The 26,840-nt window shown below is 29.2% G+C and overlaps 1 protein-coding gene across 1 annotated transcript in view; it reads left to right on the top strand.

The window, feature by feature from the left end:
- The first annotated feature begins 1,934 nt into the window (after window positions 1-1,934).
- LOC140676210 (UNC93-like protein) overlaps window positions 1,935-26,840 on the top strand; it is a 58,564-nt gene continuing 33,658 nt past the window's right edge. Inside the window, exons 1-2 of the mRNA XM_072911064.1 lie at window positions 1,935-2,409; window positions 22,342-23,072. Of these exons, the coding sequence (XP_072767165.1) occupies window positions 22,358-23,072 (715 nt within the window). The 5' untranslated portion in view covers window positions 1,935-2,409; window positions 22,342-22,357. The remainder of the gene's footprint in view (window positions 2,410-22,341; window positions 23,073-26,840) is intronic.

Genomic DNA, 26,840 nt, shown 5'->3' with positions numbered 1-26,840 from the left:
AAGGAGAAATTGACTAAATAAATCCTCATTTTTTGTGTAGTAAAAAATTACAACTATTTTTTCAGTATCAATGACTTCTAAAAAGTAAATTATAAAAAAATAATATTTATATGATATATTCTTGTATTGGCCTGAACATCTTTAATTTTAAATAAATCATGTAAATTAAAAAAAAAATTGTGTGAAAAGTTATTTAACTATTATCTAATATTCATGTATTTTTAAATATATTTCAAATATATATACTCATGTATTTTTATATTTTAAATATATTTTAGTTTTTAAATTCAGTTTCTAAAAATTTTTAATACATAATTATCTTGAGCATTTTAATTGTTAAAATATCTTCATTATTTTATCATTCTAGTCACGCAACGTAATATATGTAATGTGCTAAAATTGACCCACTTTAATACATAGCTTGATGATTTTAATTATTTATTCTTGACATTCAAACAATGTCTTCTATTATGTCGGCTGCTTGCTTTGCCGAAAGTGATTTACATGTTAAAGAAAAAATTCCTGGAAAACACAGTGATCCAATGACACGTGAAACATAGTTATTCTACCGTTGCAGAACTTTCATTGTTCTCTTTTGCTTCATTCATGAAAGTATAATCTATGTATTGTATAATAATAATAATTAGCATTATTAATAGAAGCTTATCTCTTTTGAAATTTATGCGATTATTTATTATTTTCCACTTGATGCTTCGTATAATGTACGTTTTCAAAAGATTTATACAGAAGATTCAAAAACACTTTCATAGATTTGTGATAAAATTTATTCGTAGATTTATGTGTTACAAAAACTGAACGTCTTATTTCTGAACTTTTTTTTTATCATTTTTATGTATTATATTTAAAATACAATTATATATAAAAAAAATTAATAATAAAATATTTAAATTTTAAAAATAAATATATATATTTGCTTCTCTATTATATTAAATACATTAACTGACACAAAGTTTATGTATTTTTTTACTCTGTTTCACATCAGAGTTTAAATTGAGAAAACAACAGTTGTTTTATTGCTCAAGTGCACATCAATAATTATACAGCTGCATAATTTTATTGGAAATAATTTCTCTTAAATTGTTCACGTTTACAAATTTTATTGCACACGTTTTATAATCTCTCGATTAATTTTACATATATTTAATTTACATAAAAATTTATCTACAACTCTTTATTGCTAGGAAATTTTATATTTAAAAATTCTGAAGAAAATTGTATTTAAAATTACTGTTAGTGTTATATTTCCGAAAAAAATCTCTATGAATTATAAATATCAATTAAAACATACGAAGTAAATGTAAAGAGATATGTTTCTTTTTCACATTTCTCAAATAAGTAAAATATGATTTAAGTAAAGTTTTCAAAAAGATTTTTATTTCTTATAATAATATATAGTTTTTTCATATCAAATCAACCCATTTCTTGCAAAATTATCGCGGAAAAATATAGATGCTTTATATATTAAATTTATTAAACCATTTAATTTTGAGAAGGTGGCTTTTCATGATTTTTGGAAAATTTCTTGCAATATTATTGAATCTATATATATGAAATCTAATTATAATCTTAAAGTTATGTATTAAAATTATAAAATCGAAACGGATATGAGAGAAAGGAGAGGGCTGAATGGATGAAAGTAAAAGGAACAGATGGGAAAATGCATCAATTATTCGATATTTGAAGCGTTGCGAGTTGGTCTCGTGCGTTTGTGCAAAATTTAAAACGCACGTGCATGCGTGCCTCGGGCCGGGGCTACGGCCAGTGACACAGAAGAAACGGCAAGAGAACGAAAGAAAGAAAGAGATAAGTTTTAAGGTGATGGAAAGAGATAGGAGAAGGAGGTGAATAGGAGGTGGGGGAGGAGCAAGTAAAGACGCGTCGTGTCGTGTACGTACCTTGTGTACAGAGAGAAAACGACGACCGCGACTCGCGCGTACGAATCCGCGAAGCCGAGAGTCGGCGAACCGAGAATCGAACCGCTCACCGATTCCAAAGTCCGTCGGCAGTCAGGCAGGTTCAGTTGTCTCCGAACCCCCGAACTGTTCGGACGCGTTCTTCAGAGGCAGATCTTCATCCTACGACGCGTTCTCGCGAACACGCGCGATTTGTCTTTGACAGACGTACACACATACACGCACGTACACGGAAACGCATCGAAAGGTCGAAGTGCACGGAAAAAAAATTTCGATCAAATCGATTTAAAAAAAAAAAATTCTCCACGTCGTGAGAACGGCTAGAGGCCACGGCTGTCAACATAGAGGTTCCTCAACCTACCCCTACGTCGATAGAGCAACCCGTCGCGGGAATCAACCACCTGTCTCCCTGTTCACCGAGACGAAGGGGAACGCGAGATCGCGTCGCTGATTCGAACGATCGATCTGCTAAGACGTGAGTATCGACGGGAAGTTTACTTATTAAGAGGGTAGTTTATTGTCAGCCGCGGCGAGCCCTTTGTACGCACCGCACGCATGGTCGCTAAATATCAACGAGTCATATTTTAGCTTGACAAGAGAGATAATGTTCCTACTTCGTCTTTAGAAAGTAAAGATGCCAAAGTGGGGATCGAAACACCGCTATCGGGAACGAGAATACGAATGGATAACACATATTCATTATTAAATATTTATAACTGGCATGAATAAAAAATCAGGTTATTGAAACATTTTGCATGAAAATTGAATCGCACAATGCGGCAATAATGTTATTTTACATGTCTGGGTCATTCTGAAAAATGACGATCAAATTTGCTTTACTTAGGAATAAAATCATTTACATGTTTCGGTAAAATATATACATATATATATATATATGTATATATATATAGCTTTTGCAACTTGTTAAATGTAAAAACACCTACTATATTTGCATAATACATAACAATATATACAGAGGCTTAAACACAAAAAAAGACGGAGAAATATACATGAAATCATGGGTTATAACTCTCGAGTTGTACGACCTTTTATATTTTATTTTTGATATTTTATTTGTAAACAGCAATGAGAGAGAAAGATATATTAAAATAATTCTCTCTAGAAAAGAACACGCGACATTAGTATAACAATTTACTTCACGTTCTATTTCTTATAAGTGTGATAATATATTGTAGAAAAGAAAATAGATAGCAAGTTTTTTTCGTGATTTTTATTGCGTTAAAAAGATCCTTTCGATTTGCAATGAAAAAAGGAATTCATACGCTTGTAGTTTTATAGCTTGGACGGTTTATATGTACGCATCGTTATGTTCGCTCGCTACAAGTCGGCGATACTGGACGCGCTTCGTTCCAATGATGTGGAGTTACGATTGCTCTTGGATATAACACATATATTCGATCCTATAAAAGGAACGCGAATGTAACTATTATCCTTCACAGTTGTTTCGGGATGAACTTTCAATAAATTTTTTTTACTCGATACAATGACATATAGCACGGCAATATTTTTGTCGAATTGCATAATTTACGTATACTGTGTTATTTTTAATGTCGTTGCACACACAAACGCTTATTCACATGACCATTTAAACGAACTTTTACGCTTATGTAATGTTTATATTGTAAACATTCATATAAGTCATGTACATGCACATTTGTATTCCAATTACAATAATTTTTTAAAACATCAAATATTAACTATACATTATATAAAATTAAAGTAGAGATGTGTTTGTCATTAAAAGGAGAATGTTACGTGTATAATATATTTTTATAAATTTTTTATAACAATCAAACAATTTTATCTCTTTCTGACAAGCTATATATCTCATCAATCATTCGCTTAAGTGAAAAATAAAATTTGCATATATATATTTATTCTGCATGTATATATTAATTTCTTATGCATATATATACATATATCGATCTTAATTGTAATAAAGAACGTCGAAATGTACAACCGAATAGATCTCTTTCTTTCTCTCTCTCTCTCTCTCATTAAATGTCTTACAGTATATATCACACAAATATTTAATTACAAAAATATTGTGAATATACAATCGAACGATCATCTGCAGGTCACGTGCAACGCGTACCTTCCTATAGATACATCTGATACTCACAAAAACATTTGCGAACACTTATGAATATTTAATATAACATAACAAAAACACTTTTTATATCATATATATATATATATATATATATATATATATATTTATATATATATATATATTATATCATATATATATATATATATATATATATGATATAAAAAGTGTTTTTGTTATGTTATATTAAATATTCATAAGTGTTCGCAAATGTTTTTATATATATATATATATATATATATATATATATATGATATAAAAAGTGTTTTTGTTATGTTATATTAAATATTCATAAGTGTTCGCAAATGTTTTTGTGAGTATCAGATGTATCTATAGAAAGGTACGCGTTGCACGTGACCTGCAGATGATCGTTCGATTGTATATTCACAATATTTTTGTAATTAAATATTTGTGTGATATATACTGTAAGACATTTAATGAGAGAGAGAGAGAGAAAGAAAGAGATCTATTCGGTTGTACATTTCGACGTTCTTTATTACAATTAAGATCGATTGTATTAATTATGTCTTTAATTATAATTATGCCCAAAGTTCTACACAAAAAAGATAAATTGCTGAGAACATTATGCATTATTTAACTAGTTTCACTTTTTCTATCTTTTTTGCCAAGAAACCAAATTTTGATTTGCCCGCATGTTTTTATCAATATTTTATTTGGATGCAGTTTCCTGGAGTAATTCCTTTTAAAAGAATATACATTTACTTTAGCGTGACACAAAATATATTGTGCAGAAATTTCAAAGACAATAAACACTACACTTGCAGGTGTAAACACTGCATTCTTCTTTGTAACAAGTTATTCAAAGTGTTCTCCGCAATAGTTTTACACTTTGTATCCGCTGAGTAAAGTTTTTGTTGATAGAATTAAAATACGAAAATTTAAAACTGCACATTGCTAGAACGAAAATTAGTTGTCTTATTGTTATAATCTTGTATCTCGTAATCAAACCAAAGAAATATAAGAAATATATTATTAATTATATCTGTAATTTTTCTGCAATTGATAATTATGTAGCTGTAATATTGCATTATTTTTTATATAAAAAACTTTAGCTAAAAGAAAATGATTATTATAATCTTTATTTCTGTAATTAATTAGTATCAATTATATTCTTATCCGCTATAATAAAATACATGGTAAGATAATTTTAAGCAACACATGTTACAAACATACGCAGGATTATATGTAAATATTAATTATAAAAGTATCTTCTTGCATTTAAAAAAATTAGAATATTTTTTTTCTTCCTAATTGAATGAAATTTTGAATAAAAACATGAGCAAGTTAAAATAAGAAAAAAAGAAAAAAAAAAAATATATATATATATATATACACTTTTGATTACATTACATACACTTGGTATCGTTTTATTTTATATTGATCTCGTAATCACATTAAAATGATTTATAGCATTTATTTGCGTATTAATATCAACAGAAAGGCCAATTGCGCCAACACATTCAATATGACTAATTACTTCTATTTGTGTCATGCGATTGCGGCTGTGTTCGTGTAATATTGAGCGACAAGAGCAGATAATTAAATCCGTGATAAGAATAATGAAATTATTTCACAAGTCGTACAAAGGAGTACTTGATATGCGCTATGATACGTAATGTAATGAGGCGGAATGAAGTTACGAGAGCATCTAATTATCGCATAATACTACACGATCTTTTACAATTTCAGAATTTTGAGTCATAGTATACATATATGTATAATCACACCGCATATACACGTATGTGTGAGTCTTCCTGTTTTTGAGAGAACGCGCGTTCTTTATAATTACTCCGGGTAAAGACTTTCAGCGACGTTGAATAATAACGATTTATCTTCCTTTCGGAAGAAACTATATCGCCGAATAGTTCGAATAGTCTGTGTTTTTTTTTTATTTTTCTTTTTTTCTTTTACACGCGTCGGGCATAACGAAGAACATGTAACGAAATCTTTAACGATAATGTTCTAAAGGCACAAGGAATCGTTAAGACATTTATGACCGTCAAGTGCGACATAAAATTGTGCCGTATGCGTTTAAAGACATCGTAGTGAAGGAGTGGAGATAACATTACGTTTTCCGGTTTATTTGACATACCATACAAGTTCATCAAAATATAATATTATACACAGTTGCATTTGTGTATATAATCATTGGAACACACCGGATATCAAAATTAATTGCATTTAAAATCCAGGAATAATATAAATTATTTTAGCAATTATCAACTTACATAACTGCAAAGGTTTAATTACGAAATATATATGAGATTGTAGATTTTGTGTGCTCTTTCATATATATATATATAGTAACAAATTAATCATTATAGTAATAAATTAACCATTAATCATTAATGAGTAATATGCACGACAGCAAGCATCGAGTACAGAATTTATTATGCTTTATTTCGTAAATAAAAATTATTGCATTGAATTGCTATGTACATTTCCCAAAGATTTTTTTTATTATTATTGCACACAAATATATTAATTAATTTAACAATGACATTATTTTCTATATCTTTAGTCTTTGTGCTAGACTTTTCATAAAGAACAAAATTTTTAAATTAATTTTTAAAATAACTTTTTAATTAGACTAAAGAGTGGTGAATAAAAGAGAAGAAAAAAATTTTGTTAAAAAACAAAATCTGTCTTTATTTTTAAATTATGTTTTAATCAAAAAGTAATATTAATTTTCTTTCTTTAAAAGACTTTATTCTCTTTACAAAATATAGAGTAGAGAAATATTTTTAAATAAAATAAAATAAAATATTAAAAAGAAGATAGTAGAGATAAATTTTAAAAAAATAACATATTAAAATATGTCAATTTTTGAATTATGCAACTAATTGAGAGTTTAAACATAAATTTACACATACAAACATGTACATATATTTACGTGTGTATGTGTATGTTACCTATATGCATTAAAACATATATATTTAAAGTACCAAATCTCGATTATCGTCGCAATATTAACAAATGACTAAAATTATCTCTTTTACGGCAAGTGTCATGAAAAAAAAACAGTAAAAAGTTTTTTTAAAACAAACAAATTTTTTTTACGACACTTGTCGTCAAAGAGATAACTTTAGTCATTTGTTAATATTGCGATGGTAATCGAGATATTTGATACTTAAAATATATATGTTTTAACGCATATATAGTAGGCGGCACACAAATCTCGTAACGGTTATTATATTTACAGTTAGTTTTACACATTTCTCAGCAGAAGTGCTAATAATGACAGTTATCTTGCTGCAGGCATTTGCGGATCAAATGTAACATTGATCGTTAGCTAACATCAGTGCATAATGGATTAAAGATTTTTGCATTGAAGATGTTCTTTATTTATTATGTTTCTTCGATACCTGAAGACCCCGTATGCTTCTCGATGCGGGCACACCTTATTCGATTCGTTGTGAAACGGTTGCGAGCCGATCGTTTCGCGGACTTTCTAAACCATAGTGAATATCCGTGCGTTGTACGGCCACGTGCGTGCATTTGTCTCGCGTCTCGGTACACACGCGCGAATATACATGCAAATGCAATAAAGTCTTGGAGCAAACGAAATATACGAGCGTATTGGCGATTCATCGATGGAATTATCGAGAGCGCATGAGAGTTCCTATAAAATCGTATCGATTAATCGGCGATTTTTAATTATTTCGTATAACAAAATGATTATTCGTACTCTAGGTGCTTTAGATCTTTGTTAGAGATTATTCTCCGATGGTCTTATTCTATTTTTAGTGGATTAATTTTGTCTATTTTAATCTAAGGAACTGTTTAAAAGTGTATTTGAGCCAATCTCGTTAATGTAGGATGGAGTATACATATCATATATAAATACGATTGCTATGTTTAGTTTGCGATTGTACGCGGAGATATGATGGAAATTAAATTGTGCGGGAATGAAAATTAATTTCTCATAGCAAGTGAATGTGGGATTATATTCTGTGTTCTACATCGTGTTCGATGGCCACACGCTTTGGCCATTAGTATGATGCGAATATAATTACGACTCGCATGGTTGAAAAATTACTATAATTACTCTTCAAGCGCATTATTTCGCGATGCGCTGCGTTTATTCATACTATATTGCAATGATACCATGGTAGGATCTTGCGCGTGACATAAAAAGTTATTTTTACATTGATCTGAACTTGAACAACATTATACTTTTCGCAATCATTTGCGCGGCAAAATTGTCGAAAAGTGTCGATGAATCTGTTGTCGAGAAAATTAAATCCGACGAAGCGTCGTTTGTAATCAACATTAGTCTAATTTAACAAGTGGAACAATGCACTGACGTAACCAATAATGCATATATTGTCGAGGCATACGAACAACTGAACCTTACACGTGCACAAATACAATACGTAATCTTTCCGCGGCCAAACGTAATACAAAACGAGTATATATTCACTTAATATATTGCGGATGTGAAATTCTATATCATTATGCTACTAAGTTTTACATAGTTTAAAAAATAAACTTCAAATAAACGCAGTTTTTTCAAAATATATAAGAATAAAAGGATAAAATTGTTAAAAAAAATTATTAATGTATATGTACCAAATTAAACAGACAAAAGTAAAAATAATAATAAATATATAATTTCTGTCGAAAAATATCATCTTTTAATTACTTTATCTTATTTATTTTATATGACATTTTCATTCAAATCTATAATTAGAAAAACATTTAGTTGTTCTGAGACATACATCAGCATATAAAAAAAAAGATGTTATTAATATAAAAAAATTATATTTTATTTTATGATACATAAATATTAATTACAAAGTATGTATATATATCATAATAATAATTCTTATAAAGAGAGTATAATTTATATAAACATATTTTGTGTGCGAGACACATTTCAAAAAGATTTCGTGAATCTATGTAGATAAAAATTAGGAGAAAAGCGCTTTATTAATTAATATTGACAAATATCAATCTGTGTCGAAAGTTTGCAATGTCAATGAATTTGCATGCTTGAGCGTCGCGCATTTCTCACGCATGCATGCCGAACGAGCAACGCGTAGTTCAGTGGCGCCTTTTCTTTTTGCAAGGACTTTTTATGTCGTCTGTATGTGTATTGAATGGCTCAGTGTCATTTCTGACCCTGGTGACGAAAAGAAGACACCCGTGAAATTCGTGCCAAAGGCAAAAGTCATAAAAAGCTTTTTCTCGTTTTTCGTTTTCGACGAAAAGATTTGAAGGATAAAACAAAAGATTTGTTAACGTTATTGATTTAAATTCAGTTATTGCAATGTTGGACATCGCACGATATTAAACAAGCTCGATTAAGTCATTAATATAATTAATGAATAATGCTCGTAATGAAAACGGTTATCGTTTATTGCATGCGTTTAAAAAAAAAGAAAAATGTTTTTTCTGTATTAAAGAGAGATAATAGAGCAGCAATTAAAGTAAGCAGTAAAATTTTTTAATCGACGAATTGTTTTTTGACGATTACTAACAGACAGACAACAGCCGCAGATTTCGATTACCGTTACAGACCAGTTTATCTTTTTAACGAGTCTATTAACACGACATACATGATACTATATGATTGATCGATTTAATCCATCGGGAAAAGTATTCGCGCTTCGAGTATTGTGTACGTTCACAATCTCTCTTTCTCTCTCTTTGGTTTCTCATGACAATCGATGGCATCGATCGTGATGATGTAATATGTAATGTGGTAACTGCTGAATTTTCTACCCAATCGATATATGAGTTCGAATGATACTTCTTCAAATAAAGTTTTTTGTTTTTTGAATTAAAAAATCTATCGTGCGTTTGATTTTCAATTTTATATAAGAGACACAGATAAAATTGAAAAAAAAGAATACAAATAGCGTTGTTTGATAATATTTTTGCAACATTTTAATTTAATTTTAAAATCTCTTAAAAAGTTTTAATTCGAAATAACTTGTGTAATCAACATTAATATATTTGTACATATAATTTTGTATTATATTTGTACATATAATTTTGTTTTATATATTAAACACATAAACATAATGTTGTTTTATGTATTGTCAATGCATAGAAAGCAAATGTTTATAAAGAAATATTTAAAGATAATATTTATACGCACAAAAGCCGCACACGAAATGTGCACAAAACTGATGAAATAAGCTGACAAAGAGAAAGTTTTGTTGTTTCTCTTATTATTTTAATTTACACTTCGGGACTGGTTATATAAACACAACTATGCATTTATTATCATTAGGAATCATTAAAATATTTCATTGAATTGAATATTAAGATAGAATGTCCCATTTAAATTGCAGTATCAAAATGCATATTCTATTAATTTCCCCGGTTTTCGAGAAAATCCCAATGAATACAAAGACGGGAAAATTATTAAAAATAAATTTTACACTTATCCAAAGAGTTCGAAAACGCGATAATATTATCAATTACCAAGCAATCATCAACTTGTCTCGTTACGATAGAAGCACTGTAAGAAACTTATACATTAATTTTTAACAAATGTATATTTAACCGATATTTCTCAATTTTAAATTTTCACGTTTAAAAATAAGAATTACTAATTGATAAAAAGAAGGAGGGGAAGGTAATATAGAATAAAATAACACAATACGTAACATAATATCTTTGACAGAATTGAATCTAGAAAGTATTATATGATATGTAACTTTCGCCATGGAAATGTTTTGTTGCTTTTTCTTAATTTAATTCATACGCACGTCAAACATTTCGTAAAATTGGATAATGACGTGCGAGCGATTCGAAAAAAGTCACAAAGAAAAAAAAGCGCGTGGCAAACTTGGTTCGTGTGAATTATTTGTTTGTGATATTGACGTCATGCAAAGACGATCATTTCAAACATCTTCCATTTTTTACCGAATGATCATTATTTTTTCCCCTTTCACTTCACTAGGAAACGTGCGAACTCGATTCTATTGGATTAAGCAATCGCCAAATGTAAATAGCGCCGTCAGAATGGAATGGGGAAAACGTGTAGTATGTCAATTTAATAGCACCTCGAAATAGGCATAAGCCAGCAAGCTGTCATGCACGCACGTCCTGTGCAAATAGCCTACGTTTCAGATTCGTTGGATTCTCTTGCGCATTCGTTCGCGCCTCGTGGCCTCGATTCATCGTCGCGGCCTTCTCAGATTGTCCAAGACGTTTGTAGACTCCCAAAGAGACAACGCGAAAGTGTACCACATTGGCAAATTTTACTCTTGTTATATTTAGAGATTTTAGTTATTTCTCTTTCGCACTCTTTCTGATATATTTATTTTAATTAATTGCATCAGTAATAAGCTCAAATAAATAAATGTTATTATCATTAATATTTATTATTAAATTATAATTTATTTTAATGTAGCGAGAAAAATATTATTTGAGTGCCTCAAATATTTAACATTGTAAAATGTGACATACAAAGTGGGGCTGTTAAAACACTAGCATGTTTTATAAAAGTGTAGGAGAGATTATAATACAAACACAACAAAAAGCATCTCAGAAGCATTATTTTATAATGATCACATTTACTACGACAGTCGTATCTTTATGACAAATATATGTATAAATGCACTTTGGCAGTAGTACAGATACGGTATGAGTGAGCTTGGTACCTGGTAGCAAGGGAAAGGGAGAAAGGCAGAGGAAACGGAGAGATTTGAATGCCGGCCAAGTCACTTTGCCAGTACCTTGACCTTATCTTGATCACGGGTTATAATTCAATGTATTCTAAATTCGCTGTGTGCACGTGTGTTTTGCATATTACAATTAAAATTTCAATAATTCTACAATTTATTAATATTGAACGGGTTAGGATATATATATTAAAGAGACTATATTTAATTCTTATTTTTGATTTTATAACAGTTTCTCGAGTCGATCAATATTTTATAGATTATTATATTAGATATTAATAATCTAAATGTGTTAAAGATTTTTATATTATATTTCATAAATTTTACATTACGTAGAAAAATTATTCAAAGATTTAATTTAATTTTTTACGTAATGTGAAATTTATGAAATATAAAGTCTTTTATTCTAAGTGATAGAACAACTAAAACACGTGTACGCGGTCATTATCTTCATTTGGAGAATGTTATCGGTAAACTCCATAATACCAGGAAATGATCTTGTCTAAAAATAGCCTGAGGGCAATTAATCCCGCGTCGAATAATAATAGTGACCGAAAACATAAATCCTAAATTTAGCTTGTTAGTTCCAATTTTTATATATGTATATATCTCTTTGTGATACAATTTTAATAATTTGTATTTTTAATTTTTTAAATATTTAGTATTAGGTTGTGAAATATTTTTCGATTCTTAACTCAAACCTTAATAATTATATAATGACAACGCAAATATTTATTATTATTATTTCTAAATTTCCGTTTTGTTGTTACAATTTTGCAATTATTTAACGCAATCGACATTAAATATGTGTATATGCATATACTAGAATTTTAAGTTTTAGTAGCGTTGAAAATCTTTCGCGGTGATTATTTCTTAAGTATGATAGATTTTTAATTACTTCATGATTAATGATTTATTGCCCATCGTACTGTAAATTATTAGACGCATGCTAAATTAATGTAATTATCCTTGAAAAATACTTAGTTTTAGGCTATCATACCCTTCTCTTTTATGTAGAAATTTAAATTATTAGGCCATCACAAATTAATGAAGATTTGTCGATTACTCAATCTATTAAAGCAGTAGGTATTTCTGTGACACTAATTCTTTGCAAATAATTATATTTTCAGCGATATAAATATAGCTTTTGTCATAAATGTCTTAATGCTCATTGAAAATAACAAAATGTTAATTATTTAAGATTAAAAAATGGCACTAAAGAATTATGTTCAATTAACTTTTTATAAATAAATGTGTTATAGTATGCGTTTGAGTTAAATAAAGAAAATTAATTTACGAAACTTAATTAGAAATTTAATTGATTAAAATATAAATGGCCTAAATAAATTATTGCATTAAATTGAGATAAAATCGCAATATTTCGTAACACAAACAATTAATTGTATATTTGTATATAGTTATATGTATATTGTATTGTAACAAAATTAATTATATATTCATTATCTTGTTTGACAATAAAAACAGTTCTTTTCATATGGTTCAATAAATTCATCATGCTTGATATGCACAAAAATATTCCCAAATTTCCTGTTGATTAAATTCAATATGAAATAATATATATAAAACTATTTTTTTTTTTTTTTGAATAAACTAATAAGATTTTTCCTAACATATATATGTATAATGATATAATAATATAATATAATATATATAATAATATAATAAAATAATATAATAAATTACATAATAAAATATACAATGATTTGTATTAATAATTATTGATATGTATATATATATATATATATATATATGTATTGATAATTATTTAATCAATGATTTCGAAGATGCAGCAATTTTTGTGTGCTTTACATATATAATAAAATTGCTAGTATGTTTCAATTTTTATCATGTTATGATTTCTCATAGAATAGTAAATATATATCATACGATACAATAAAAAAAATGTACACGTCGATATTATTCGCCGATTTACTGGAACGTGGAACTTGTGTACGTATGGGTAATCACGACAATCGCGTTTAATACCGAGTTCGCGATTCTCGCATGCCACATGTAGCCGTTAATAATCCACTGATAACCGCGCTGAGTCAGCGTTGTGTGCATTACGCGCAGTCTCGCCGTTGATTGTACAGAAGAGTTCGGAAACGACAGTTGAATGTTTATTTTTTCTTTTAAAAAAAATTTTTAATTGTTTAATATTTTTATAGAGTTAAGTAAAAAAATGTGAAAAAATTATACAAGATAATATATGATCTTTTGTCTCCGTCGGATGAGTATAATTATTTATCGATATAATGTGTGTCTCAATATCATCAACGTTCGCACTTTCGATGACGAATATCGGTGACAGTTTGGCGAAACCGGACAAACACACATTGACGTATGCGGGACGGGATCGTGCGTTGCATTCTATCGTTGCGTAATCGAGGTCGACTTAATGAAATAATAATTTTTAATACTTCCAAATAGTAGACGGCCATGATGTTAAAGTGGCACCTCAGTTATGGTGGCATAATTTTATTTTATTTTTCTTTTCTTTCTCGCTCTCTCTCTCTTTCAAGATTTTTCAATCGGCTTTAATTCTTCGCGCATAACATATTCTACCATTGCATTATTTTCCTTTATTTGCATTGCACAATATCTTGGTGTCTCTAGTACTTGATATTCCTCTCTCTCTGTATTTCACGATTTTCGTATAGAATACACGAATGGTGGAAAAACCATCGATGGTTGTTTGAGAATAGAAATGCTTCGGAATAGATGTGTGTTCGCGGGAACACGAAGGAGTGGTCATTGTGAGCGCCGCTTAATTGTCATGCACGCCGCGACACGTGTCATGGCACGGCACAACTGGTCACGCATTTGCATCAATTACATTGACGACAAGCGAATCTACAAGCATCCTCGTAGATACGTGTCATCTAAGCGCCGTTAATGAGATCTTAAAGATAAGCTTGAGAATTGACTGTATTTTATAATGAAATAAATTTTCATGTGGAAAAAGTTTTTTTTTTTATCACAGCTTTATTGATAATTAATATACAGATTTTGATAATAATTGGAATATTTTTTATAAAATTTAAAATATATATATATATTATAATATATTTTAAAGTTTAGAAAAAAATTATTTTAAAGTTTAGATAAAAATTATTTTAAAGTTATTATTGTAAACGTAATTTCATATTGGATGAACAAGAATCACTACAATCGATTATTAATCACATACGATTATCAAACAAACAATATACATTAATTACTGTAATTCAAGAAAGACGCGTGTAAAATACCGGATTGAAAAAGCAGACACACGGTAATTCGCGGTGCTATGTTATGCCAGGCACATAGGATTGATGTGACATTCAATTCCACAAATGTCAGTGATAATTGGAGAGCATATTATCGATCATTGTCGTGTTGATCATCCTCTATTTCCCGTATGATGAGAATTTGCGGTTTCTCTCGATCTCTTCACCGCGGCGACTGTAAAAATACTTAAATGCAGAAACCGGTCATTTTTCCGTCTCGAATGTAGACGTTTTACTGTATTGTAATTTACATACATACATACATACATACATACATACATACATACATACATATATTCTTTTTTCTGCTTCATGAAAGGATACATACGATCGTATGTATGTATTTGCGAGGAATCGTAAATGCAAGTGTCGGGGATGCACAGATGCACTCTCGTATTTACTTTTGTTTTGCGGCGAAATAATCGCTTCGCTATGAGAGAGTTACGTAAACTAGAAAATGGAACATTGATGATCGAAAGATTACACTGAAAAAAATTATATTCTCAAAATGTATACTTTATAAGCCTTCTTAATAGATATTCTTAATGAATAAAGATATTTTCTTTCTTACTTATATATTTATTGGAATTTTGATTTAAGTAAAAACTATATATTTTACTTGTCAAAGTTTTAACAAATAGCAAATGTCCATTTAAAATTGTTTTTATTTATTGTTATTATTAGAATTAATAATCTTAAATATTAAATAATATAATAGAGAAATAAAAAAAATATATAATAATATAAGAAAATATCCCATTCAGTATTATATTCTTATACATATTAAGAATATTTGATACTATTCTACTTTTTAAAGAATTTTTCTTTTAAATTAAGGACATTCTTTTGGCGCTTATTTTAGAGAAAAATATTATAAAAAATAAGTGAAATATTTTTAAAATAAAAATATAATTTTTTCTGTAGTTTGTAGTTATATTTTATGGAGCTTTTTAACTAGAGAAGAGAGCAGCACTGTAATATGTGTCTGATCATGGAATAAATTGACTGAAAAAATACATAAACAAATTTTCTGCATAGAGTGTTACTCTTATCTCAGTAGCAATGATATATTCAAGTTCTAACATAAGTTATAACAAATAACTATATAAAACATATTTTGCTCTATTATAGTAAATGACTTTAAAAAATATTTGAATTAAAAATTGAATACTTAAAATATTTTTTTGAAACAGTCTATGTAAAAGGATACTTTTGAATAGTTTATACAATATAGTTTCACATAGTGAATTTAAACTGTTAATGTTAGACTTGTTAAACTCGTACGAAGTCATTAGCCTAGCAAGAATGCTGAACACGGAGAGAAAGAGACAAGAGAGCAACATGCATAAATTTGAATTGACCGAACCATTTAAGACTTTAAACTTGGACAGAACTGCCGGCAATGGCAAAGCCACTGTAAAGCAACGGTTCTGAGGTTATTCGCAAGGACAGCCACATAACATCACGGGCAGTCAATTTTAACTAAATCCGATCGACAGCGTTTGCTCACGCGATTCGAAAGTGCAAAGCGAATGGAATTTTTTCCATCCCGTTTCTTGCGACGATACCTTCCCGCTTGCGTTCGATTTCACCGTGTGAAAAAAAAATTCTATCCGTTTATGTTCCCAATCTTCTCGAAGAAGAGATACGCTATTTTGTAACCTACATGATCTAGGCAATCGCAATTTCAGAGCTTCAGAAACCGTTAACGTGAAACCGAATCGTTTAATTATGCATATAAACATTAAGAATCATGTTGTATTACAAGTCTCTGTTAGGATGACTTTTAATATTGGCGATTCTCTTGTTCTGTTCATCGAATGGTCGCGTTATAATATTTATTAACCTTGACACATATTTGCATATTTTACATTTACTGTTAAATATTATTTAAGATGCTGATAATTGATACTGTTTGTCTAAAATTAAATAAATATATAATTTTATTTAATTTTTAGCTATAAATAGAGTTCATAAATGTTTCTCATTTAAATCTTTAAAAATTTTAAATTTGCTGTTCAATATTATTTCACGGATTAAAGTTTATATATATACAATAACATTTAACAGTAAATATGCAATATGAGCAGAAAAAAGTAAGTGTCAAGTAAAAACTTATATACTCATATATATTCATATGAACGCGTTCATGGTTTCGTATATACGTAACAATTTATAATCTTCTTATGTTAGAAAAATTTTAACTTAAATTTCAACAATATTATAGTTTTATTTCAATACTATAATTATCATCTCAAGAACACAATAATTATTTTGATTCTAAGAAAATTATAATCTTTGATTTGAACATGTTTTTTTTTTCTATCCAACATTTTTTTCCTCCTCAATCAAAAAAATTATTCTTAAATAACAAGAATATATTTTTATTGGTTAAACTATATAAAATATCTTCATTCAAGCAAATTTTCTTTGTTTAATACATTTTAAAATTAAAGATATTGTCAAAATAAAAAGATTTTTTTTCTATGTACCTACAATTTATTGTTTTGCATTTCATCATTTTATCTTATAAGAATTTTTTAAAGCACTTTTTTAATGCTTTAAAAAATTTGAGGCAAGAAATGATAATCGCGAGCGATATATTACGCGTCCTTGCAGCGAATGTTTACAAGTTTACTTGTACGTACGCATTCTCAATCATTATACGCTTACACAATACACGACACAGCTCTTTATTGTCAGAGATATTTCGCTCGGTAATTATGACACCAACGAATCTTGATTTGCAAACGATACACATAATAAAACAAGGTAAAAATAATTAAAATCCACATCAAGTATTTTCAGATAAAACGGCCATTTTTGCATGCCTAATATGTTTAATATAAAGAAGTTTATATATGAGGATCAGTACACGAATATCGATTTTTGCATAGCAATTTACCTATAAATATTTTATATAGATAATGTAAATTGAACAAAAATAACCGATATTATTAAAGAGAAAAAAAAATAATTATGTTAATCATCTGTTGCTAAACGTGCTAAATATACTGTCGGCATCATTCAGCGTCTACGGTAGTAGCATTTATCTCGCGACCGAGCAATCCGTGGCTGAGGCAACCGCGGTTTTCGTCACTGACGAACACTAACTACATAGTACTTTTTCGCGCTATGTACGCGGAAAAAATCTAGACATTATCCGTGCTTTCTGTTTTCACGAGGAAATATGTCAAGGGAATTAGACGTTTCATCACATCTCGCCGTCCTACGAGCACGCAATGTCGTCGAGACTGAATAATCGTTGCAGTCATCCGTATTATCTCTACTGCGAGATACGCATCTTCCTCTGGCGGATTAGAGGGGAGATCGATAGGACTCAGGATAGTCGTCGTAAAGCTCATCGTGTTTGCACTCCTGACAATAAGGATTTATTAAATTCGCGCGATTTATTCGTTGCCGCTAAAACGTGACAGCCCTCGTGTATGCTAATCTTTTTAAATCTCTCTTTCTCGTCTATCATATAATACAAAGACTCCGTGAACGGAATGCCTTCAGTCATCGACACCGAATGTATATTACGGTTCTAACCGATCCAAACCGGCTTTCACTAGCGACCAATCGCCTTAATTCTACCGGTTTCAGGTGCTGGGTCAACCAATCCATTTTCACGATCGGGATTCGTCGAGAAGATTTAATGTACTAACACTGTCCCACGAGATAAATCGTTCGTTCAAGCCCCTCACGTTGAATCTTCTAATCGTACGTTACAACGGGATCAAAGACGTAAATTTTTTTTATGCGCATTTATAAAAAAAATATTTCAAAGAAGCGAGACGAAATATTACCAGGGGAGCTACTGAGCTTATGTATTTTCTAGCAAAAAAGAAAAAAAACACTTCCAATGAATTTTTGTGATTTATGATGTGATTTATGCGGCACTTATACGGCAAAAGCCGATTTACACGGATTCGAGAGAAATCGAATAACATGGGTATACTACTTTTATTACAAAAATATTATTTTTTAATCTTTATAATATAAAACTTTTATAATTATAATATCTATTAATATATATTAAATAAAATATTAATATTTTTTTTATAAAGTTAAAATTTTTTATAAATTTTATATATTCAGATTTTTTTCATATTTAATCAAGAACTCTTATATCCCATTTTCATATTCGTAAAGCAATAGTTTTGGAAAGTCAAATAAGTTGTTGAAGAGAAAAAAGTCTTTGTAATATAATAAATGTTTAAATTATAAAAAATATATATTATTATCTATGTGTGTTTAATCTATTTTGTTCATTTATTTTTATGTACTTGTCATCTATTTTATTTTCACAATAATTATTAAAAGTCCCTATATAATTTTGTTTTTTGTTAGTCATACAAAAATATTCACGCGTGCAGCGACCTCGCCACTTCGTAAGAGTGCAGAAAACATCGCGCTAATTATTTTGACGTGCGTTTGTAATCAAGCGTGTCTATCTCCGCGCCGCATAATTTTCACTGCTAGTGACGCAACGGAATAGGCACGCGATTCGTCAGGCTTGCGATTTAAGTAAGTCTGCATATATAACGCAATTTTAAAACTATCCAGTACATGAAATCGGTAAATTAAAAACACTTTGTGTCGATGTGGCACGAAGAAAAAATTACGATTGTTTTGCAGAAATACTTCAGTTACTCCATATTATTAAACATTAAAAGAACGCAACTATATAATCGCGGAATATTTCTTTTAAGTATTTTACGCAATTGTGTATGTGACAATCGCGCAAATTTCAATTTTTAGCATAATATATTTAAATTGTAATTTTTCTATTCGAGCGAATTGATTTGCCGTATGCACGGCCTTAAACACGTCCGATATGTTTTTTTATTTGTGGAAAAGTCGGCGGTAAAATTATTATCTCAGACACGAGAAGCTATTGCTTTTTATCGCACGAAGGATATATGACGATTGTTCAGAGAATCGCACTTAATAAAGAAACGTCAAGCACGCATGAGCGAAATAAAATGGACTACGTATTCTGCATTGATTATTTTTTTCTAATAATAAATAAAATATTTTTCGTCCTAATGGAATCCATAATTAAAATTCATATATTATATGATTATTTTAATGACTCAATATAAAATAAAAAAATAGAAAACTATATTTTTATCTTTTATATGTTAAAATATTAATGTAAATATTAGTATAATTTTAGTATAAATATCTTGATTAGCATAGAAGATGCAAATAATATTTTGCAGAAATACTTTGATTACTCTATATCATTAAAAGAATGCAACAGTATAATCACGGAATATTTCTTTTCAGTATTTACACGGTGTTTGGATATGTGACAATCGCGCAAATTTCAATTTTTAACATAACGTATGCATATGCATGCATAGCATAGAAGACAAAAGTTTTTATATGAAATTTTTATTAAATAAATTACGTATCTCGTATGTTTAATATACCTAAGATATATAAATATACGATAGTATCAGTGACAATTAATTCTTTCTTCTTCAAAGCGGCGAAATGCATCTGTAATTATGTGTTATTTCTCGATTATAGCGAAAGATCGTTCATCACTCACGGCAATCCATTGTAATTAGCATACGCACCTGGTGGCTGATTAATATTTTCGTATCCATTCACGCGTACACGAGGCGCCTGTACCTCGTTGTAGACTCACTTTAAAGATTACGCAGCCTTGCCGTTCTCTCTCGAAAGGTTACCATTTGTCACGTCATATTCATCGCATATTCTTATTTGCGTAGCGATGGCTCCGAGAAAGTTACAAAAATAGATTCTAATAATGTATTGCAGTAGTATCCTAATATTTACTAAATATTGTATACGATGTACGTGGAAAGTGTTTGAGTATTTATTGAATTAACAAGGAAACAATAAACTAAATAAATAATAGCTAAATTGTTTTAATTAAAGGCCACTGTCATATTTTATAAATTTACGTTATTCAATTTTTTGTTCGGTTATATTTTAATCTCGTGATAAAATATCATAATAAAAAAAAAATCAAAAAACTTAATTGACATATATGTATAATATTCTTATTAAAAATAAATTGGATAATGGTAATTAGGAACACAGGCTGCAACTAACAATGTAAGCTAAATCATAAATAGATGCGTACATGATACGTAGAAGCGAGGTAATCTGATAAAGAAATATTACAGGAAGCAATCTCAATATCGTTGTGAAGGGAACAATGTGTGTGCAAGCGCAGTGCATAAAGCCACATTAATGTGTGCATGCATCTCCATATACATGAATGACTTCATGTAATTGTATGTATCTTATTCGCACGTCAAGAACGGTGACGAAACTCTCATTTAACGCGCGATAATCACTGATATTTACGTAAGAATGAATATTTTTATTGAGTATCTTCAACGACAGCCGCAAGATATTGATAATTAATAGGAGCAAGTAAATTTGAGTAATTTTTACCTATATATATATATATATATATATATATATATATATATATATATAATAAATATGATCTTTTCTAGCGAAAGGATACACGCATATTTTTTATGTACATTAATAATATTTTATACATAATATCATATATATATAAGTTAAATATTGCAATCCATGCAAAAGCATGGATTAATCGATCATCAATTCACGCCAAGGATTATATTTTTTTTTTTTTTTACTTGCACTTAATTGAAATGTTACTCATGTGCTAAGCATTTTATAATAATATATGTTGAACATCAATACGTGGTACAATGAATGTTAGAGATTTTTTTGTGTTATTTCTGAGTTATCTAAAAATAGTACTAAATTGATGATACTTTGGAAAAATTTTCTTTTGTTATTTCTAATATACTTAGAAAATGTCAAGTGGATTTACTAAACTGTTAAAGAATAATTATTAATTATGGCTAATTTTACATATATATTCTTATAGAAAACGCGATTTTCTCGAATGTAATGGGTAAAAAAAGTATTGAAAAAATAGTATCAATAATTTCATTTTTTATACATATAGATTCTGAATTAAATGTTTTTTTTTTAATTTTGATAATTTTTTTATATTATTATCTACATCAAAACATCCTTAATAAAACGTTGAACGTTTTAAATTTTCAACATTAAATATATATTGTATATATATATAAAATTGATTTAAGATTTTATTAATTATATCTTAGTATGAAAAATAAAACTTATATAATTAGCTACTTACATATCTTTAATTTATAGTTTATACGCGGAGGATATTTATAGGTAATTAATTATCAATGATTACGAGGGATGATAAATAATGAAATGTAATCCATAAGTAAGTAATAAACAATTGTAATTGTTTGTATGTTCAGGTAGCCGACACATAAAATGGTAGCATCGCAAAATGACGGTGGTAGAAGTATGGGAAATGGCGATGGCGGCGGCGGCGGCGGCGGCGGCGATGACACAGTTTACACGGTGGCCGTGATGAGCGGTGGCGGTTACAGAAACGAGGGTTATAAGGACGACGGCACCGACGGCATTCCGCCGGAACCGCAGAAACCACCGCAGCTACCGGCGACAGACGACGACACACACTCACGGAAGTTCAAGGTGTCGCGCGGCGAGAAATGGCGTATCCTGAAGAACATCGGCACCGTGTCGATCGCCTTCATGGTGCAGTTCACCGCGTTCCAGGGTACTGCGAATCTACAGTCGTCGATCAATGCCAGCGACGGCCTCGGCACGGTCTCGCTCTCAGCCATCTACGCCGCCCTGGTGCTCTCATGTATCTTCGTACCCACTTTTCTCATCAAGAGGCTCACTGTCAAATGGACTCTCTGTCTGTCCATGCTTTGCTACGCGCCGTATATCGGCTCGCAGTTCTATCCTAAATTCTACACCCTTGTACCTGCCGGCGTACTCCTCGGCCTCGGCGCCGCGCCTATGTGGGCCGCCAAGGCCACGTATCTTACGCAGGTCGGCGGGGTTTATGCCAAGATTACCGATCAGCCAATTGACGCTATCGTCGTACGGTTCTTCGGCTTCTTCTTCCTGGCGTGGCAGACCGCCGAGCTCTGGGGCAATCTCATCTCCTCGCTTGGTAAGTTAATAGTTTCAAGTTTTCACGATAGCATTAGAACCATTATTTTAATACTTTATTTTGGTTTTATTTTATTTTAATAAAATAAAACTTTTAATGCAATATAAAATGATTTTATTTTAAAACTTTATTTTTTATATATCATTTTAATACTTTGAAAATGAAACGATATCAATTATATTGCGACTCGCAAGTACAAGGACGAATATTCCGCGATTATTTCTTAAGGTCTTAAGATATATAATATTCTGAAAATATACGATACGTTGTTATTTCGCAAAATATCAATTTTTATATTACATTATTTTCGAACATATCGTGGCTATATAACAGATTTATTGAACTGTCTTATGCTATATGAATATTTTTATTATATTTTATATGTACATTTCAATGAAATTTAAATTAATATAAAAAATATATTCATAATGTTCTCTTCATAATTCACATTTTATGACACAAAAGATGTCGTATACATATATAAGACTAAAGTACTTTTGACCAGAGAATAATAATGAAAAAAAATTTGTAATAGTGTAATTTTGTAATAGCAAGAGATGATACAACGATAAAATCAATGCATATTAGTTTTGACAATTGACTTTTTTAATACTTACATCGTACATATATTTACGTGCACATAATTAAATAATAATTGTTAGCGCTTCGTGAAGAGAATTAATCTTTAGAAATATCTAATTCTCTTGCTGTTAAGATTAAAAATAGTTTAATGAACGTTTTTACGTGATTTGCGATATCACACATTAAACCAGCATTTATACATATATTTGCAAAAGTAGCTCTCCTTGCTATCACTCGGAAACGTATAATAAAGACATTTTCTACATCTCAATAACACACAACATTTTAATACTACATCGCCGTCTGTTTTTTACGCTCAATTACCGGCAATTCACAATATATCCGTTAATGCCGCGCAAATACGCTCGTAGAATGTGTGCACAATTGTAAGATTGGCTTATCAACTTGGACTATTTTACTCATCTTGTCACCAAACGTGTGTTTACTATCATTATAATTATAAAATCTCATAACTTAAAAAAATATATCTTTTTAATATAAAACATTAATATATAAATTTAGGAAAATTTTTGTTAAAAAGTTTATTAATTGTATATATAAAATAAATTGTATATATGTATACAATTAATTAACATATATTTTATATATACAATTAATTAATTAATAATCATATTTTTCTTATTTAGAAAATAACTTATATTGTTATTTTTTTATTACCAAGACATTTTATTGCGTGCATAATAATTTTCTAAAACTTTTTAAAAGAAAAAGTGTATTTTTTTAAATCAAATAAATTAAAAATAGTCTTTAAAAATATAGAAATGTAGAATATTTGGTTATGATTAGGTAAAATAATTTGGTCTTCAAAATTAGACAAGTATATCGCAGCGACAAATACGCAGCATACGCCTACAGTAGGAACAGACGTTAGAGTCAGGCAGTCGGACTTATACTCGGTTTTTCCCCTGATGCTCGTATCCTCACGTCTTTACATACTTCGCGCGCGTCATATACTTGTATAAGACAACACTGTTGGTGAAAGACTCCTCAAGCGAGACAGGCCGTGATAGCGACAGAGAGCGAATCGCACATTCGCCGAGAAGAAACGAGATTTATCCGGTATAAACTCGCGATAGTCGGTTTCCGTACTGCCTCGTACGCATTCCCCGTTGCTGCGTATATATACACATGTACACACACACATACATATATCTCCGTAAAGTATTATTGTGTGTCGATCTTACGTGTGAAAAAATGTTTCTTCGATTTCTTCGCTTGTCGAATGCTTAATGTATTCAGTCTGACGTTACAGTAAACGATAATTTTATAAGATTCAGAACGGAGAATATTCTAGTTGTTATTTTTTTTAAATTGTATTTAACATGAAAAAAAGGAATATATAAACTTAAATATAATAACAAAGTTAAAAATAAATAAAAGTATAGTCTTAAATAAAGAAATCAAATTTAATCATTATACGCACGTTTATTTTCTTGCATTTCTTTATTATTTGTAGAATTTGTAATTGCAAGTTTATTTGAAATCTGTAATAATGTCTCACAATATATATAAAGATATTTGTTATTTAATTTTAAATTTTAAAATTTATGATAAAATAAATTTAAATAAATAATAAATCACAAAGATATAAAGAAGACAAATAATGCATAATATTAAATTGTTGATGTTTATTAAATACATTATGGTATGTAGTAATATAAAGTAATATAATATTACAATATATGAAAAGAAAGGAAAAGCGAATTAGCTTTTATTAAAAAAAAAGTATTACTCTAAAGAAGAGGAAGAGAAGATAAGTGAGAAGATGGTTAGAGCACTTCTTACGATATCGCGGACGGATAGAGAAAAGTTGGTGTCATTGACGCCAGGCAATATTTGCAAATATACGACAAAGGTCAAGATTGTTTCGAGTCCTTGTCGAGGTCGACGTGTACGCAATATGATAGCAATGAATGGTTGATAGTGACACGAAGGTTACGGATTGCAGACAGGATATAATTAAATAATTCGTACGACGAGATTTTTGTGAAATTATTCGATAATATTTGTAAGATTTTGTACGCATTATGACAATGATTATGGAAGAAGTCGATTAAATGTATGTCATGTACCGACCGTATTTACGTAACACGGTAAATTATCGTAAAGAATCTGGTTTATTTTCCGTCGAATTAAGATTTTAATTATGTAAATCAAGATTTTAATGATGTTAATTAGAATAATTAAAATAATTATAAATATCTTTAACCAAGTTTAATACGTATTTCTTGATATGTTTGATATCATTTTATTATTTATTAAGGAAATTTCAAGAAAGGTCATTATTTATTGCAATTTTTAATATTAAATATTTTAATGATAAAAAAATTGCGATTTAATATACAATAAAAGGTTATAGCTGGATAAGCATACTAAAAGTGCCCCTGACGAGTTTTCAAATAACATTTGGCCTGTCATTTCCTCACTATAAAAAAAAATTCCTTGAAATTTCAGCTCCTTAACTCTATTATTTCTTGAGTTATCAAGAAAATCGACATTTTTAATTTTTATTTTTCTTTTTTGTAAATATTTGAGATAATTCCATATCAATTTTTTTCTGAATACTTATCAACAAAAGACACAAAAAAGTATTTTTTCATTAATCTCGAATAAAGCTCGATTTAAAAAAAAATAAAACTAATTGTAAGAAATGGTTTTTGAACATATCCCTTTGGAGGTTCAATCATCAAATTTTTAGAGAAAATTCTTTTTATATGTCTCAATACTTTCAAATTTTTTCAATTTTTTTCGAGTTGGTGCAATGTAATGAAAAAAATAAAAATCTTTTTTTTATTATTTTTTGATAATAAAACAAAAAATTATTTATTTTCTTGTAATAATTATAAGAGTAATTATAATAATTGTAATGGTTATAATTATACTGCAAGATAGAAATATTTTTTATGCAAAAACAATTTTTACAAACACAACTTTTAAACAAACTTTTAAATATATAATCAAAGAATTAATTTTAGTCTTCGTCATTATCTTTATTAATTATTGCAGTGTCATAATTTACAGCAAAAAGACAACTCAGAATTTTCGCTGGTCTTACAATTTGCAAAATCTATCGCATTTTGCTGTAAATTATCACTGCAATAATTAACGAAGATAGGGACAAAGACTAAAATTAACTTTTTGATTAGGAGGAGCTTAAATTTTGAG

This window comes from Anoplolepis gracilipes, chromosome 2 (assembly GCF_047496725.1).
Source record: "Anoplolepis gracilipes chromosome 2, ASM4749672v1, whole genome shotgun sequence".
Classification (NCBI taxonomy): Eukaryota; Metazoa; Arthropoda; class Insecta; order Hymenoptera; family Formicidae; genus Anoplolepis; species Anoplolepis gracilipes.
Note: the sequence above shows the minus strand (reverse complement) of the source record. Positions and strands in the feature narration are given on the sequence as shown.